At 64.0% G+C, this 17567-nt stretch overlaps 1 protein-coding gene across 1 annotated transcript; it reads right to left on the minus strand.

Annotated features, from left to right (window-relative positions):
* Positions 1-1422: 1422 nt before the first annotated feature.
* On the minus strand, positions 1423-14277 carry LOC104009658 (nuclear receptor ROR-beta). Its single transcript, XM_087769140.1, has 10 exons — positions 14167-14277; positions 6726-6811; positions 6494-6635; positions 5719-6132; positions 5197-5318; positions 4701-4833; positions 3546-3653; positions 3043-3153; positions 2560-2672; positions 1423-1983 (listed from the first exon to the last, which is right to left on the minus strand). Exons 1-10 carry the CDS (start codon positions 14171-14173, stop codon positions 1822-1824), a joined length of 1398 nt encoding a protein of 465 aa, XP_087625266.1. The 5' UTR covers positions 14174-14277; the 3' UTR covers positions 1423-1821.
* Positions 14278-17567: the final 3290 nt, after the last annotated feature.

Consider the following 17567-nt stretch of genomic DNA (forward strand, 5'->3'; position numbering starts at 1 on the left):
GTGGACAGCAGCTGCCGGGGAATAGCACGGTCCCAAATTTTTCTCTGCCTTATACCGAAGCAAAAATCCCATCGGCTTCCCGGTGAGTCTTCCCTGGTCAAGGTTGGTCCATGGTCTTCCCTAGGAGGTCTTTTAACTGAAAGCATCAATATCCCTTACCATCACTAAGAAAGCTGCTTGTTTAAGGGGTGCAGTTATGGAATTGAAGGTCTTCAGCTCGCACTCGGAGATGATCCGAGCTGCTGGAGGATGGGGTTGGACACACGAGAAACCAACACGAAGCGGAAAGGGGCCTGGGATTTTAGCCCTTTGTCAGCAGAAACTGGGGCTGCCTCAGAGCAGGTGTTTCCCTCGTAGCTTTTGGCATTCGCTGCAGGAGGAGCAGGAATAGGGACGGAAAAACCATCTGCAGAGCCTGGCCATAGAGTCCCTCAAGCGGCCCCGCCAGCTACGGGCTACAGCAGCATCACCCCACAAACCCATCCCTTCTTCACCTTTTGAGCCTCAGAGCAGCAGGTCCCAACCACACCGTGACTTCCCGGGGAAGGAGCAAGGACCTTTCGCTTCCCCTTGACCCCAACGGGCAGTTTCTCCCCCTAAAAAGCCCCCAGGTCCTGCTAAATAGAGACCAAACCCCAAAATAACAGTTCTAAAGAGCTCCTTGGGGGGAAAAGCCTGGGTCCAACTCAACCTGCAACAGCAGCCACGGCTGCGCTCCCAGTGGTCCCAGTGTGGGAAGCGGGGATCCGGCAGTGGGACCAGCTGCAGGCTGGGCAGAGGAAAGGCCACAAAACCTCCTCTGGGTGCCAAGCCACGGGACCGATAAGAAAACTACGTGCGGCAGCTGGCACCCAAAGAGCCACTGCCTGCGACAACGCGCGGGGACGGGCACCGAGCCCCGGCGCCCGCGCCAACGCCTGCGGCTGCCTCTGGGGTGGAGCAGCCAGGAGCTGGGATTTGGCCGCAGTCGCAAGGGAAAAGCCCCTCTTCAAAAAGCGCTCAGGATGCAGAAAGGTGGCATGAGGCGGGCGGCCCTGCTGAATTGGCTCCGAAAAGCCAGGTGGTTGGCCAGCCGGACGGGGAGTTGGCCGGGCATTTGGGAAAATGCTGCAACAGAGGGCATGGAGACCCTGCAAAGCTTCTCCCCTGCTGCGTTGGGCATTCTTTCCCTCAAACTAGCCTCCCGATGGGGAAATCCTGTGCTGAATCCCATCCCGGCCACAGCCTGGTCAAGCTCCCGAGGTCACCCTGTGCTCCATGGGAGAAGGAATCAAGCGAAGGCTCTGCCTTCACCCTCTCCTTGGCTCCAGCCGGGAGCCCAAAGCTGCCCCCACTGGCCTGGCTCACCCCTATCTGGCCGAGTCTGCGTTGCCCCTTCTTTATCCCATGCCTTGTGTTCGGGGGGGGGGGGGGGGGGGGAATTAAAAAAAAATTAAAAATCAGAGATAGAGAATGCAGCCAGGATGGTGGGAAGGGCCGCACCGCGAGCGCGGCGGCGTGTGCATGGTGTGAGCTCCCCTGGATCCGTGCACTGCGGGGAGGAGTCGGTCCCTTACCACTGCCAGGAGCATCTCCTCTCCCGAGCAGAGATTTCACATTCATTTCACTGGTATGGCAAAGTCCGTTCACTTTTTCCTTCAAGGTGCTTTACATTCAAGAGCTATTGCAATCCACAGCGAGGAAACGGGGCCGGGGAGATACCCCAGCCCCCCAGGTTCTCTTGAGTTTGATTATTTGATTTAAATAAAACTGCCCAAAGTCTCTGAAGTTTAGTTCATCTCTGGATTTTTGGGAACTCGAAGGGGGCCAGTGGCTCCAGCCTTAGCTCTCCCGTGGGTCGCTGTACTGAAGCTCCGAGTTGAAGACCTCCTTATAAAGGGGTGGGAAGTTCATGGCGGTCTCTGGGTGCAGGAGACGGAAAAATTCCAGCTTGTCCAAATGCAGGTTGCAAATGGTCTTCATCAAGGGCAGCTTGGAAACCATCTGCGGGGAGAGAAGGAGCTGGAACTGGTGACCACTCGGTTCCCGGCCAGCATCCCTCACGCCCCTGCTCCCCCTCCCTTGGGGACACGGGTGGGTTTGGGGGGCTACTGGCTCTGCCTGGCACCAGGGGCACCAGCAGACACCCCCCACCTTTGGCAGCATCGTGGCCCTGCCTCCAAGGCAAACCCACATCTTTCCGCAGGAAAACCAGTGCCTGGGAGGGCGCGAGGAGTCCCCCAGTGCCCCCCGTCCCCATCCCAGCTCCGTCGTGCCCAAGGCATTCCTGAAACGGCTCCTTTTGCCCCAAACCCCCACTGCCTGATGCACTGCCGGGCTCAGTGGCATGGGGCTGCCAACGGCACAGCTGCCTCCGCCTGCACCCCGGCGGAGATGCACAGCCCTTGGAAAGAGAAATTCTCCTCCTTCAACAGGTCCCAGGGCTCATGCCCCAAAAAACGCCTGTGCGTGGCTAACGAGCTCTGGCACAGCCACATCCACCGGTTCAGATGTCTCCCCGTGGCACACGTGCCGTGCCCCGACCAGGCTCCCCGCGCCCCATGCAGGCAGCACCGCTACCTTTGAGAGCTTGTCCTCGGCGGAGTGTTTCTTCTGGATCTCGTGCTGCAGGGCCACATAGATCTTGTCCTGGAGCTTCTGCACCTTCTTGGACTCCGTCAGCCACGGCCGATCTATGGGACACGATGGCCATGTCAGTGCTGCCATGGGGGTCTCCCCCCAGCACAGCGCGGTGGCCTCTTGCTCTTTTATCCCTTCCTGCTCTCCGGGATGTTTTTGGGGACGGTGGCATGGCCAGGTGGCCCCTCTTCACCCCTCCCCACCCCGCTGTGGGGGACGTGGGTCCTCCTCCCACCGAGGAGCTCTGGCAGATGCATTTTGTGCATTTTTAGATGCATTTTTACCCCAACCTCCTTTCCTGGGAATAACTTAAATCATCCAGCAGTGCTGACATTTACAGGTCAGCTCTCCCCTGCTTTGGCACGAGACCCCCCCTCCCTGGCCGGTCCCGGCTGCCGCGTCCCCCCCAGAGCCCCCCCGTACCCGGGGAGAGCAGGACGGCGGCAGTGAAGAGGGCGAGCTCCTCGTCCGACAGCTGCAGGCGGCACAGGGTCCTCCCCAGCTCGAAGACGGCACCGATGAGGTCGTCGCAGCCTGATGGGGGGACAGCGGGGAAGAAGGGGACGTCGTGGCTCCACACTGCCCACGGCACCCTGACAATCCCACCCACCGGCAGACCCCAGTGGCACCCGGGGCTCGGAAAGCTTTCCGGAGATGAGATGGGTGAAGGGGGGGTCCCCAGCAGACGCTGCCCAGCATGGCTGGGCTTCAGGCTGGGGCAGAAATCAGGTCCCGACCACGGTGCGCATCAACCCGATCTCAACAGGAGCGGGAGCAAGCGCAGGTGGGCCTCACCCCCTCCTGTGCTCCGGGGATTTAGCCCAGCCGCAGGGATGCTGCGTTTCACCTGGCTGCAAACCCCAGCCCTGTCCGGGTGTTGAAAGGAGAGGAGAGCCCCGAGAGAGGCGCAGCGAAGCGGCTCTTACCGAGCGACTTGAACATCTGCACGCCGCCGAACTTCCCCTCGAAGAGGACGGTGTTGTTCAAGGGGTTGAAGGCGCGGATCATGCGGATTAGGAGCACCTCGAGGCAACCTGACGTAGGCAGAGAGAGCGCAGGGCAGGGCGGGGCAGGGCAGGGCAGGGGGGTTTCCATCATCCCAGGACCAAACGTAAGAAAGAGGAAAGCCCCCAGTGCAAGTTTGAAGTCCAGATTGTTCATTCCCAAGAGCAGAATGGTTATTCCAATAAATCCAATTTGGATTTGAGGTTTGGGGTTTTTTTTAAGGTTTCCAATTGCGACCACAATATTTCACCAAAGGGAAACATTATCCCGGCATTCACAGCCGGACAGAGATCGATTGAGGTCATGGTGGAGCACCGAGAGAGGAGAGGGTGAAAACAAAATAAATAAAAAGAAAATGGAAGGAAGAAATGAAAGAATGAGTTAAACTCCAGCGTGTTGGGCACGGCCAGCTCTGGCTTCAGGGTACAGCACCCTGCTGGGATGCTGGCACCCATCCCCTGTGCTGGGTGAGGCTCACAGCTCCCCAGCCCCGAAAGTTTAGAAATTGGGCAACTTTTCCACCTTTTTTGGCATTTGGGGGCTTCTGCACATTCAGCTTCCTCGCCTGGGCACGGCGTCGCCGGCTCGGGCAGACGGACGGGTGGGGGACATGGGTGTGCGCTGCCGTTGTCCTCCTCTTCCCAGTCTCTTGCTGGGAGAAGAGGCCAATCCTTTCCTCTTCTCCCTCCCTGCTCCCCTTTGGGTTTGGCACCCCTTTTCCCAGGGGAAAACCCACTGTGCTCATTTCCATCCCAGTTTCTGGGTGACATTTGGTTGAGGGCAACCATGGAGAAAAGCCTCTGGCCGGGGCGGCCACTCCCGGTGTCCCTCTCTATACCATCGCCTTTAAAAGTGGCCTTAACCTCCTTCCAGCCCGGTACCTGCTCACCGAGCACCGATGCCGAGCCCAGGGGCAACCGGGGCAGTGAGGGAGGGGAGATCCAGAAAGGAAAGCACTAGCCAAGAGAAAAGATGGGATTTGCCTTCGGCACCACGGCTGCCACTTGGGAGAGGCGTTGGGGACGCGAGGGGGACGGCAGGGACGCGAGGGGGACGGCAGGATCCCCCGCTCTTACCGGCTTTCAGGAGGATGATTTGGTCGTTCTGGCAGAGCTCCATGAAGCCGTCGATGCGCTTGGCGAACTCCACCACGTACTGGATGGCGTTGGAGATCTGCAGCGAGCACTGCTGCCACATGGCCTCGCAGCTCTGCCGGCACAGCGGGGACGTCCCTTAGGGCTCGCTGCCACCCCGTCACCTGGGGTTTGCTGCCACTACATCACCCTGGCTCCACTGCTCCCCCTGTCCCCACTGCACAGGGCAGGGAAGGGACCCAGGTGCCGTGCCACCCACAGCAGGTGGTGGCACTAGGACAACGGGGACGTGACCTGCCACCCACACCCCCACATTCCCCCCAGTTGGGCTTCTGCAGCTCCCAAAGCACCAAAAGACCCCCCTCATCCTCCTCGCCTTCCTCGGTGCAGCACTGGGGACAGCAGTGGCCCTGGCTGAGGGCTGCCGTGGCTCTGGCTGTGGCAGGGAGCCGGCGGGGGCAGTGGCAGCGGTGCTCACCTTGCTCTGCAAGGCGCGGACCTCCTCGGGGGAGTAGAGGCTCCACGCCAGGCGCTTCAGCTCCTCCGTCGTGTACTGGCACGTCTCCAGGTGCGACTTCACCACGTTCTGGGCCACCCGGTCTGCAAGGCGAGGGCAGCGGGTGGTGAGTCCCGGGGACCCCACCGGCCTCCCTGTCCCCACACCCCATCGCTGTCCTCTCCCGGGTGTCCTGGGGGGCAGAGGGGCTCACACACGATGTCACAGGGATCTGAGGACAGATGGGGCGTCAGGGGTCGTCCTCTGGGCAGAGGGGAGGGCAACCTCAGGTGTGCCGAGCTCCATCAGTGCTCAGCCTGGAGGAGGGGATGGGCTCGGGGCTGCTCTGAGAGCCGAGGCTGGGTCGGTACCTTGCTGTGAGCTGTGCGGGCACCCAGGGCTGGATGCATCCTACAGGGAGCCTGGGGCTGCACCAAGCACCATCCCTGGGGCTGCACGCCCCGTGTGTGCCCGGCATGGCACCGGGACAGCGCCAATGCTCACCAATCTCAAGGATGGAGATATCGGGAGCCAGCTGGCCGCCCTCCAGCGCGCCGTGCGCGAACAGGGCCGGCTCCAGCATCAGCTCGTAGATGGACTCCTGCTTGATGAGCGTGGCGTCGGCCATGTCCAGGCTGGACTGGTCGGGCGAGGGCTGCGCCGAGGTGAGCAGGTCAAGGTTGTAGTAGGTGTTGCTGCCATCAGGGGTGAGGGGGAAGTCAAAGAGGAGCCCGTCCGACAGCGTGGAGATATCATCCAGGTCCGAAAGCCCGCTGCTGACGCTGGTGGTGTAGACACGGCTCAGGGGTTCGGGCTCATCCTTGGTGCCGCCGCTCTGCTCCTGGCTCTGCTGGTGCTTCTGCACCTCGGCGTAGAGGCTGTCCCGCTGCTTCTTCGACATGCGGCCGAACTTCACCGCTGCCCGGGGAGGAGAGGGCGGACACGTCAGGGCAGGTTTGCCCCTGCAGAGCGGCAGCCGCGACCGCCCACCTGCCCTGGGAAGGGTCCTGGCTCCCGGGGGAGCTCGTGGTTTGGGGGTCTATGAGCCCCGAGCGGGGCAGGGGCCCCGTCGGATGCACTCCCCACCCCAGACCGACCCTGGGTCGAACGGAACAGAACAGATTTAAATTTTCCCATGGAAAATGCAAAAGCATTTCTTGCTCCCCAAACCCCTCCTTTCCCAGCGCTGGCCTCGCGGGGGAAGCAGCTCTGGCCCCGACGGCCCAACTCCCTCCAAGGAGGAGTGGATGGGCCCCTGGGGACCCCAGGCACCACTCACCGTCGCGGGACATGCCCAGCGCCAGGCATTTCTGCAGGCGGCAGTGCTGGCAGCGGTTGCGGTTGGTGCGGTCGATCAGGCAGTTCCTCTGCCGGGAGCAGGAGTAGCTGGCGTTGTTCTGCTGGCTCCTCCGAAAAAAACCCTGCGCGGAACAGGGAGGCGTTGGGAAAGCGCCCGGCGGGATGCTAGCCCCCGCGGCCACCCACCCGCTGGCACCCGTCCCTGGGCTCACCTTGCAGCCTTCGCAGGTGATAACGCCGTAGTGGATCCCTGAGGACTTGTCTCCGCAGATCTTGCACGGGATCACTTCAATTTGGGCTGCGGCGGAGGGGAATAAGGGGGAAAACCACAGTGTTAACCACTGATGGTTAACTGATGGCCACCGCTGAACCGAACAAGGGGGGGTGGCCCTCCCTGCGCGACAGCTGCAGCCCTGCTCGGCAGCTGGGGAAACTGAGGCACGAGATCTGGACCCGCCGGCAGCCCAGCCCTTCCCACGGACCCCGCAAGGATGCTTGTGCCTCAGAGAGGACCCTTAAAAGGCCCACACATGGCGTGGGGTACCCCCATTCACTCCTCCATCCTCTCCAGCACCAAGAGACTGGCAGAAAAGCCCTTTGAGCTACGAGAGTACAGCACGTTTGTGCACCAGCCTCCCTGGGACCCCATTTTGGAACCATTCCCCTTATTTTTCAGCCGGTGTGTGCACGCTGGGGGAGCACCACAGACAGGGACATCCTCGGCACAGGGACCATCCCCATCCCTGCAGGCACGGACGCTCTCTTGCCAGGGGTGTGGCGCAAGCAGAGGGTCCAGGGGGCCCCTGACCCCCCCCGGCAGCTCCTTAGAAAACCCAGGACCGATATAGCCACGGCTGGCTCAAGGTCCCGGCCCCCTTCCCCCCGCAAATCCGCTTCCCTCCCCGCTTCTGCTTTGCTGGCACTGAGCTGCTAATAGGCTTCGTCCTCCTCATTTTCCAGCTGCCCCAGATCTGGGCTGGCTCTGCCCGCCCTGTGTGCGCGGGGGGGGGACGCGGGGCACCCCCGGGACTCGTACGTGCCTCCCGGCATCTCTGCACCCTCTAATCCCCGCTCCAGCCCCCGCGCCCCCCGGCCAGGCTCAGCCTGGCGTCGCTCTCGAGGGTGCTGGGCAGCCGCCGCTGCGCCAAAATAACCCCCGCGGCCAGATTATGGTTATTTCAAATCTTCTGGGCCTGTGCAAATCCCCAGCTCCAGTAATTCCCTTCTGCCTCTCTCCTCCCCTGGGAGCGACCAGTTCTGGTTGAGGGACATGTTTTGTGGGTTGCTGCTGGCGGGGGCCCCGGCCACCTCTGCGGGTGACAGCCCCAGTGCTCGGCCAGCGCCGCCCGCACCCCGGCACCCGGTGGTGCCCCGGGGTCCCTCGCTGCTTTGGGAGGAGGCTGGACCGGGTCAGCGTGAGCCTTGCCGTGCAGCGGGGCAGCCGGGCTGCCAGCAGTCCCCCCGGGATGCTATCAGTCCCCCCCGGGGGCAGATTTGCTCCAGCCGTGCAGGGGGAGGACTTGCCCCAAGTCCGAGTGCAAGCGGAGGGACAGATCCCTCCTCCATCCATCGACTGCTCAGCTCCTGCTCCAAATGCACCAGGCGATTCTGGGGTTCAACCCCCTTCCCAGGGCTGTGTTATTGTCGTCGTCCCCCCCCCCCCGACCCCTGGGTCGCACCCTGCCCCTCCCCAAAGCCTCTGCCCATGCCTCCACTGTACTTCTGGCTCTGGGGCAGCAGAGCCGCCTGCCCGGGGCTGGCAGGGAGCAGGCAGGGATGCCCAGGCCATCCTCCCATCCTCCAGTCCCAGTCCCCCCCGACTCTGTACTGGCATCGCAGCCCTGGGGTCGCCCCTTTGGTGGGGGGAGGCACCGGCGGGGCGACGTGCCAGTGCCCCCATCTCGCCCATGGGCTCCGACAACCAAGGCACCCCCCAATTCCCCAGCTCCCACCGCCACCACCAGAGAGGGGTGCAACCTGCAAACCATGGGGACCCCGACACCCTGCCCCTATCGCCCGGGGAGGAGCGCGGGGATGGCAGGGAGGTGGTGGCACTGGGGGGGCACAGGGAGGTGGTGCCACCCCTGGCAGGAAGCGGCGTCGCTTCGTTATGCAACGTAATTGCAGCCGCCGGGAGCGCTGGGGTGATGCATCGCCGGTGCGCCGCGCCCTCACGCCCGCGGCCGATACTCCCGGCCCCCTGCAATTACCGGCACCGCACACCCGGCAAAACAGCCGGGCTGAGCGCAGCCTTCGCACCCACCGGCACCCACCGAGCGGAGCCCAGGGGTGCCGCCCCACTCGCCCCATGGGGCCCCAAAAGCCGTTCGCTGGCTGCCAATGATGGCACTGGCTTCGTGTGATGCCGATGGCCGACTCCTGGCCCCGCACCCCCAGGCCCACGCGAGCCCCCCAATAGACCCCCGTAGCCAGCGTGGGCAGGGCTAAGGGTACGTGGGGACGATGCTGTCTCGGCTCCTCCAGAGCCGAGCGTCACCCCCAGATGCCGTGAAGGAGAAGCCCTGACCGCTCGCCGTGTGCCTGCAGCCTCCTGGGGCTCTAATTAGTACCCTGCTAATTACACGGCCGTGCCCGCAGCTGGCACCTGAGCCGCTCCTAAGACGTTCGCCCCAAATAACTGACGTGGAGATACGGCCGTAACCCCGGCACAATGGCAATTACAGCCCAGAATAGCGTTTAATTGCCGCTCTGTTTGTAAACCCCGGCTGAATCACCGTGCCGGCTCCCTCGGCATCCCCTCGTGCCGCAGCCATGTCTCCCCCGGGACACTGACAGGGGCTGGACATCCCCCTGGGGCAAAGCCAGCAGGACAGGGAGGGACGTGGGTGCTGGTGGGGTGGCCGCAGCGGCACCCCACATTCCCCAAATCTCACTGCAAAACATCACAGCAGACCCCACACCCTGGGCACGGCCCCCCCGTCGTGCCTCAGTTTCCCCACTGGAGCACTGGGCTGCTCCTCCTCCTCCCACCACAACCCCGTGAGCATCGGCCACGCTGTGCAAAAGGGGGGTTTATTTAGATGGAGGCGAACCCCTTCCCCCTGCCCGGGGGGGGACAGGCAGCAAAACTCCTCCCCAGGGCCGGTGGGGCTGAATAGGGGGCAGGAAAAGAAATAAAAAAGGGTTAAAAAAAATATATATATAATCTCCAGCCGGCAATTAAAATGTCCCGGCCATGGTATTTGCTCTCCTCCCACTGTAAATATTTCTTGCCCAACTCCCGGCCCGCTGCCACCGGCCAGCCCTTATGTAAGCGGCACCGCGGCATCGTCCGGCCACGGGGCTCAGCCGTGGCGGTGGCGATTGGCCCCGGTCCGGTGGCTCTGCGTGGCCCCACGGCTGGAGCCATCCTGTCCCACTGACACACTTTCTGCCCGTGGCCCCATGCACTTGTGTGCTTGTGTAACGCCGTGGCCGTTAACCCTTCCCACGGCCGCGGCCGCACCGGGACGGAACCGCGGCTGCACCCTGACCTCTCACCGCTGGGAATGGGGCCTTTGGGGCATTTTGGGGTGATACCTCGGGCTGGGGACACCCGTTTGCCGCTCTGACCTGCAGCTCTCCGTGGAGGACGCAGGTCCATCCCTGCACGGTCCCCAGGTCCCCTGTCACCCCCCCGGACCCAGCCATCTGTGTCCCCTCCAGCCCAGCACCGCTTGCCCCGAACTGGGCAGGCGGCTCCGGTGGTTTCGGCAGAGCCAGAGCTGCCCTCCCTGGAGCAAGACTCAGCCTTCCTCCCGCTCTGGCACACCCTCCTCTCCATCGCCTCCACCCTGAGGGCGGGCATCCCTCTTGCACCCCAAAACAAGGCAGGCCCTGCAGGATCCGGCCACGGGGGTCTGGACCCTCCCTCTGTGGTCCAGCGGCCGCAGGCGGCCCCATCCTCCTCCCCCCATCCCTCCCCTTGGCTGTATGATCTCGCTGCTGGGGAGGGTTCACCCCAAAAACCCTCAGCACCCCACTGAGCACCGGGACGTGGCGCGACCCCTCTGCTGCCAGAGGCTTTTTGGAGCTGCCACCCCTCACGGGAGCAAAGCCACCCCCGGGGTGCGGGTGCCCCTTGCCGGGGTGGGGAAGCCAGCAGCCCAGCTCCGGCAGTTTTGGAGGTGGCTCCGTGCCCCCGTGGCCGTCCCTGCCCCAAATACCCCCTCAGCTGCCAGGGCAAGAGCCGGGGCAGGCGGCTTCCCCGGTGCCCTGGCTCATTACCCAGCAAACCTGCTGGGAAAGTAGGTCTGTGCCCCATCCCGCTGCCACGATCGATGCCGCAGGACGGGCACCTCCGGTAATTAGCAGCAGCCCCGCAGCCCTCCCTCACCTCCCCAGCCCCAGCCAGGGCAGGGGGATGCTCTGATGCTCTGCCACCACCGTCCTCTCCCCCCCCTCAGGGGTGCAGGCACAGCCCCCCACTGGGCTCAGCATCCCCCTGGTGCACCCAGAGCAGGGGGAGGAGGATGGGTCCAGGCTGCACGGAAACACGCAGGGACCCACAGGGACACGCAGGGACTTACGGTGCCACCCCACCTCCCCATCGCTGCCCCAAAACCTGGCTCTGCTCCCTCACTCCCTGCGGCAACCTTCGACCCCAGGAGCGGGCGCTGCTCCCGGCTGCACCCGCCTCTGGGAGCCATTGCACCTCCCCATAGCAATTAGCTGCCGTTGTATTTTGGGAAGGCGGCCGTGGGGTAGGGCTGGCGGAGGAGGAATAAATAAGTAAATAAAAGGAACGATCACCCCTTTACATCTGCCCTTGGTTTTGCTTTTAAACAGGCTTCTGTGCTGCAGTGCCCAAGGGTCCTGGCATTTCGGTTATCACCGCCGGCAAATCCCATCCCCATCCACGCACCCGGTGGGTAACCCCAAACGGGCTGGGGCTGCAGGAGGCTGCGGCGGTTTGCAGCACGAGGCCGGCACGGCCCCGCTGTGATGTTCGAAGCGCCGGCTCCACATCGCAGGGGCAATGGTAGCACCTGGGCCAGGCGGGCAATAAGGAAAATTTAAATTACGCAACTCCGGCCCCATGCAGGGCTGTGATGCCAGAGGTGGGAAATGGTTTCTTAACTGATTAGCAGAGATTTCCTGGAAACTTTGGGCTAGAGCAGGGCCCAGCCGCTCTCCCCCTGCCCCAGGGCAAACCCCGGCCACCTTCGCTTGTGGCCACACGGCCGGTGGCTTCGTAGCCGCCCTGGTCCTTGGCAAGGTGCTGTTTTTTCCCTGTCCTGTGGTGCAGTGCGTGTCCCCAGCTTGGAAATCGTAGCAAGCAGTTCACCCACAAGCAGCAGCAGGAGATGAGGCTCCCTCACGGCCACCGGCTCCTGCCCTGCTGCTGTGGTTCACCGGCTCCCAAGCCGCGCGGCACCGCTCCAAGGCCAGCCCTGCCAGCGCGGGACGCAGCCCTTTGCACTTTGGCTGGTGCAAGAGGGTGGCAAAGGTGCGGCAGCGGGGACGGGGACCTGCCACCCGCCGGGGGTGGGGAGAAACCGGGCTGGGGTGGGAGATCCCCCCCCCCCGGCCCTGCAGCTCAACTGGGGGGGAATTATCTCCGTGGGGCTAAATAAAGGCAGTGAGAGCGGCTCCGCTCACCACATCCAATAAACCGGGCGCGATTTAGACATTAGCAGCTCTTTAAATAGCCGCTGCCCGAGTTCAAAGTTAAATGTGACAGGGAGGAGGGATGGGCAGGACGGGCAGGGGATGCTGCCAGCACGGCCAGGCTGCGGGGTTAACCCGCTGCCACCCGTGGGGACAGGGACCAACATCTCCCCATCACCGTGCTTTCCCCCTCCAGGTGCTGCGGCTCCCCGGATCAAGGAGTCAAGGATCCCAAATCCTGGCTGGATCCCACGGGACCCCACGTTGCCGGTGGCCACCCTTCTCCTCCAACCTTGTTTTCGGGAGGCAAAGGGCACGGACATCCATCCCCATCCCCATCCCCATCCCCATCCCCATCCCCATCCCATGGCACCCAGGACGGGCACAGCCGTCGTGCAGGAGGGCCGATGGGTGCTGGTTGGCCTCGCCCGCGCCAGCGTGCACACGCTGCCTAAACGGGCAGGAAAGCTCCTCCTCCACCCTCTCTGATTTTTCCAATGACAGATCTAGGTCACTAGGACAAGTCGGAAAGGCTGCCGAGCCACCGCACGCTCCTCGCCACGCCGCTTGCAAAACAAGCGAGCAGGAGGGCTGGAAACCCTATAGGATTATACAAGGCAAAGCCTCTCGCCCGGCCCCGGCGCAGCCGCGGCGCGGGGAAGGACAGGAGCGAGGAGCTGCTGTGGCCCCCGGGGAAAGGGGCAGAGCGGAGGCGGTTTTGGGGAAGAAAACGGAGATTGAATCGATTCGGCGTCGCCTTGCGGCACTTGGGCTTCGGCGAGAGATGGGGACCCTGCACTGGGTGGGATTGCGAGAAAAATGCCCGACGGGGAAAATTATGTGATATGAGGGGGGTTTGGCCCTTAATTAGGGTCAACGCACAGTAATTGGGGGGGAAAAAGGAAAAACATATTTTAGAAAAAGGAAAAGTTCACCCAGCTGCTAATTAAACCCGGTGCCGGCTGTGCGAGCGCTACGTAAGAGCCAGGCGATGTTATTAATTAGGCAGGCGTTAATGCTTCCCTCCGTACTAATAAAGGTGAAATCCTGGGATGTCACGGGGCGGGAAGGGGACGCGGGGGGCTCGCCTCGCCCTCGCCCCGCGTTTACACAAGAGTGCGGCGGGTGGCAGAGCCGCAGCGCCCGCCACCGCGCCGCAGAGGGAGAAAACCTGATTTGAGGAGCTCGAAGCTGTACGTCCCCGTACGTACACCCAAAAACGCACCTAAATATTGGGCCCGAAAATACACCTAAATACACGCACCCAAAAAACACACCTAAAGACGTGCGCAAGCAAGTCCTGGTGGGGCGACGGGCTCGGGCGCGGCAGGCGATGATGGAAAACTGCTTGAAAGGGGGATAAAAATCCCACCTCACGGTGTCAGGTCCCAGCCGTGCTCCCAGCAGCTCAGTTGGGAACAGGGATGGGGAGAGCTGGCTCCAGCCGCCGCTGCGTCACCGCCACCGGGCCGCGGTGGCTCGTCCCGCCGCAGCCTTCCTCCCTCCATCCTCCTCCTCCCAACCGCCTGCTTTTTTGCGAAGTGGAGGGGTGAAAAGTAGGAATCGCCTTTAATAATGGATAAAACCAGGCAGGCGCTGGTGCACGACTCACCCCCTCTCCCTGGATAAGGGGCACCCCAAATTGCGGCTGGTCCCCACGGGAGCACCGGCCCGGCCCCAAACCGCCCCCGAGGCCGCGGGGAGGGGGGAAAGGGGGGAAACCCCCCCCCCACAATAAATCCAGCCCTGGTGGGAGCAACATATTGAAGAGGAGATTAAGGGGTTTAGTGCGAGGAAAAGCTTAAGAGCGGGTCTAAGCCGGCGTCGGAAAGCGAAGCAAAATAAACAAGAATTTTCTTCCTCAGCAAAGGGGGAGCTGGAGGAGCCAGCCCGACCCCGGCGGCGCCCACGCCGGTCCCCCCGTGGGGCTGGTGCCTGTCCCCCTCCGACCCCCCGATGCCGCCTCCCCCCCGCGTCCCCCACCGGCGACAACTTTTGCCGGGCGGTCCCCGGCGTCGCCAGCCCCCCCCTCCCCGGGCTCACCTCGCATCGTGGCCGGCGGCGGTCAGGCCGGCGGCGGGGGGCGCATGGGGGGGCCCTGCGGGGGGTCCCGGCGGCGGGCGGGGAGCGGCGGCGGCGGGCGGCGGCGGCGGCACCGGGCGGCTCTGGCACCTGCCCCTCCGCCGCGCCGCTGACCCACTTCTGCCCGAGCATGCGGCCGTTCACATGACGAACCCGCCCCGCTCCGCCCCCCCAAATCGGTTTCACTTCCAGCCCCACCTCCTGCCCTTCCTCCTCCTCCTCCTCCTCCTCCTCCGTCTCCTCCGTCCCCGCCGCTCCCGCCGCGCCGGTGCTCGGCGCTGCAGACGGGCGCTGCCCTGGGTGCCGGGGGTTGCTCGCCCCCCCCCCCGGGGCAGGGTCCCAGGGCTCTGGGAGCGGGGTGCTCGGCGCTGCACCCCCCGGTGCTGCCCGCCCAGGGGAGGGCCGTGCCGCTGCCCGGCCTGTCCCGGCTCGCCCAGGCACGGGGCCGCCTGCGTGGCCCGCTGAATCACCCCACCGCCTCCCTTCACCCCGTCCCCGGGGGGCTCCCCTGTCCCCCCCACCCCGGGGTGCCCCGCTTGGCACAGGGATGCTCACCCCCGGGGGGGGACCCTGGAGAAGGTGCAGACACCCAGCGCTGGGGGGATGTCGGAAGCGCGGGGACCCTCGAGCAGCCCCAGCATGTTCCCGAGCAGCCCCAACATGTCCCCAGGCAGGCCCAAGGTGCACCCAAGCAGCCCCAAGGTGCACCCAAGCAGTCCCAGCATGTCCCCACACCAGGGTGCAGATGCTGAGGTCCGAGGGGCCGGGAGAGCTGCAGTTCGGAAAGCGCACGGTGGAAGCAGCAGGGAGGTTTGGAGGTGGCAGCGAGCCATTCCCACCCCGTCCTTCACGCTGCGATGCACGCAGAGGGCTTTGGGGCTCGGGGTCGGATCCTGGATAACGCAGCGCTCCAATGCACTGCTGTAATAAATGCAAAGAAACACTGGCTCTGGACCACGCAATGAGACCTCGTGGTGCAGTGCCAGAGGTGTCGGCACGGGGCAAAGCCCCGTGGCTGGGGTTGCACCACATCACCAGGGTCCCCACGGTGCCACATCACAGGGGTGGAGGCGGTTGGTCCGTGTCACGGCCAGGCCAGGGCTCAGGGTGCGAGGGATGCGGCGCTCAGCAGTGCCAAGGGATGCCTGGGGATGGTGGCACTGGCCTGGAGACCTGCTGTGTGCAGCTGAGGCACCTGCCATGGGCATGAGCATGGCATCCACCATGGGCATGGGCATGGCATCCACCACGGACATCGACATGGCATCCACCACGGACACAGCATCCACCACGGACATGGCATCCATCACAGGCATGGATGTGGCATCTGCCACAGGCACAAGCAAGGCATCAGTCATGGCCACGGGCATGGCACGGGCATGGACACCACATCAGCCATGGGCATGGAGGTGGCATCCACCATGGGCACAGATGCAGCCGCCACCACCATCACACAGGTGGCATCACTGCCTCCTCCCTGGACCCCCCCTGCCCTCGCGGTTGGGCTCTTCAGGGGACAGCAGGGCCTCCAAACCCTTCAATCAAACCATCTAAGCAGAGCTGAAGAGGGTGATTTCAACCCACGTCCATCCCAAAGCCCGGGGCTGAGCCGGGGGCGCAGGGACGCTGCTGGGTTGGTGGCAGAGGGGCTCTTGCCCCCCGCTCCCGGCACTGTCCCCCACTGCGGCAGACGGACAGCGGGGCTGAGCCGCGGTGGCACGCTGTGTGCTGCCACCCGTGCACCGAGTTACTGCCTCACTCTGCTCCGGCGTGGGAGCAGCTGCGGCCGGGGCGGGGGACAGAGGAGTGCGGGGGGCGGCTGGGGCCGAGCCGCCTGCCGCACTCCAGCGCTGCTGTCTGACATGATTTTGCTGATGGCGACTGGGAACGGGTTCGCTGCTCTCGCTGGTCGGATTCGCTCCTTCCTCCCCGCTTTCCTCCCTCCTCCCCGCCACGCTCCGCATGGATGGGCACGCAGACGGGACGCGGGGCGACATCTCGCCTTCGTCTTTACAGGCTCTGCTTCCAGCAGTGCTTCTGCAAGCGCAGCCCCGAACGGCTCCCAGAATCCCACCCCAGCACACATCTCAACCGGCCCCAGCCGGGGGCAGCCCCCGTGCCGGTGGCGTGCACGGCGTGAGGCCGCTGCCTGTCCCCGGAGGTCATGGGCACTGCCCGAAAGAGGTCAGCCTCATTAGCCCCATTTCACAGATGGGGAAACTGAGACTGGGAGCAGTGTGGTGACTCTTTGGGGCACGCAGGGTCCGGCCCCGGCGAACTTGCCCCTCCCAACAGGCGGTCGCCGGCTCGCCTGGCGAGGCCCCAGTTGCCACTGTTGGGACAGTCGTGGCCAAATCGCACCAGAGCAAGAATGCAAATACTCCCTGAGTGCCCCGGTGCAACCCAAAAGTATGAGGTTACATAAGCGGCACCACACCTGCCGTGAGCAATGCGGGACCCACGCACCTGCTCCCCGCCACCGTCTCCTTAACCCTTCATGCGCGGTGCCCGATCGCCAACACCAACAAGCGTTGGTGCGGCCCAGGGAAAGTCCCCGGGGGAAAAGGACATGCTGTGAGGCCACCCGAGCAGGAACGGCCCGTGGGTGCCGGGTGCTGCAGGTCTGGGACTCAGCCCCATGGTTTTGGGGCCACAGGGGTGGAGGTGGAGAGGTTACGCCAGAGCAGGACCCCCTTTTATCTCGACCAGGGCCTCACCCTGTGGACTTGGCCAGGTTGAAATTGGGGTCCTGGTCCCAGCAAAGCCAGAACCCAGGTGGAGCCCAGGGCTGTTGCAGATGCAGCAGCATTGGAGGTCACTGAACCTCCCCTAAAAACCACCTCCCCCTCCGCACGCTGTGATATGGAGCCTGGTGCTGCTCTGCTCGCAGTCGGTCGGTTCAGAGACGCTGACCCTGGCATCGACCGGCGCCGCTCCCAGCAATGGGGAAGCAGCGGGGCCGGAGGGGCCAGAGCTGCCGTCTGGTGCCTGGGTGCTGCCAGAACCGGGCTCAGCTCAGGGAGCTGCACCCACCTGGGCGATGCCGGGGCTGTGTCCAGCGGGGCTGGATCCAGCCCATCACAGGTGGCACCAGCAGCCCCCGGGCACCGGTGGCACGCGGAGGAGATGGCCACCGGGAATGGATAAGAACCAAAAACTCTGCCACCCCATCACCATCCAGCCCTTCTCCTTCCCTTCTTCCCTGGCCCAGCCTTGCCGCTGACTCTTTGTGGTCAGGGCCAGGACAGACGCCGGGGCATTGCCAGCCTATGGCTGTGTTGAAGCGGCAACCGCCGGCACGGCTCCGCCGCCAGGATCAGCCCCTGGCTCGCCTGGAGGCGAGCAGGAATTTGGGATGACAC

The sequence above is a fragment of the Nipponia nippon genome, unplaced genomic scaffold (assembly GCF_047370975.1).
Source record: "Nipponia nippon isolate SJK-2023a ecotype South Korea unplaced genomic scaffold, ASM4737097v1 scaffold_31, whole genome shotgun sequence".
Classification (NCBI taxonomy): domain Eukaryota; kingdom Metazoa; phylum Chordata; class Aves; order Pelecaniformes; family Threskiornithidae; genus Nipponia; species Nipponia nippon.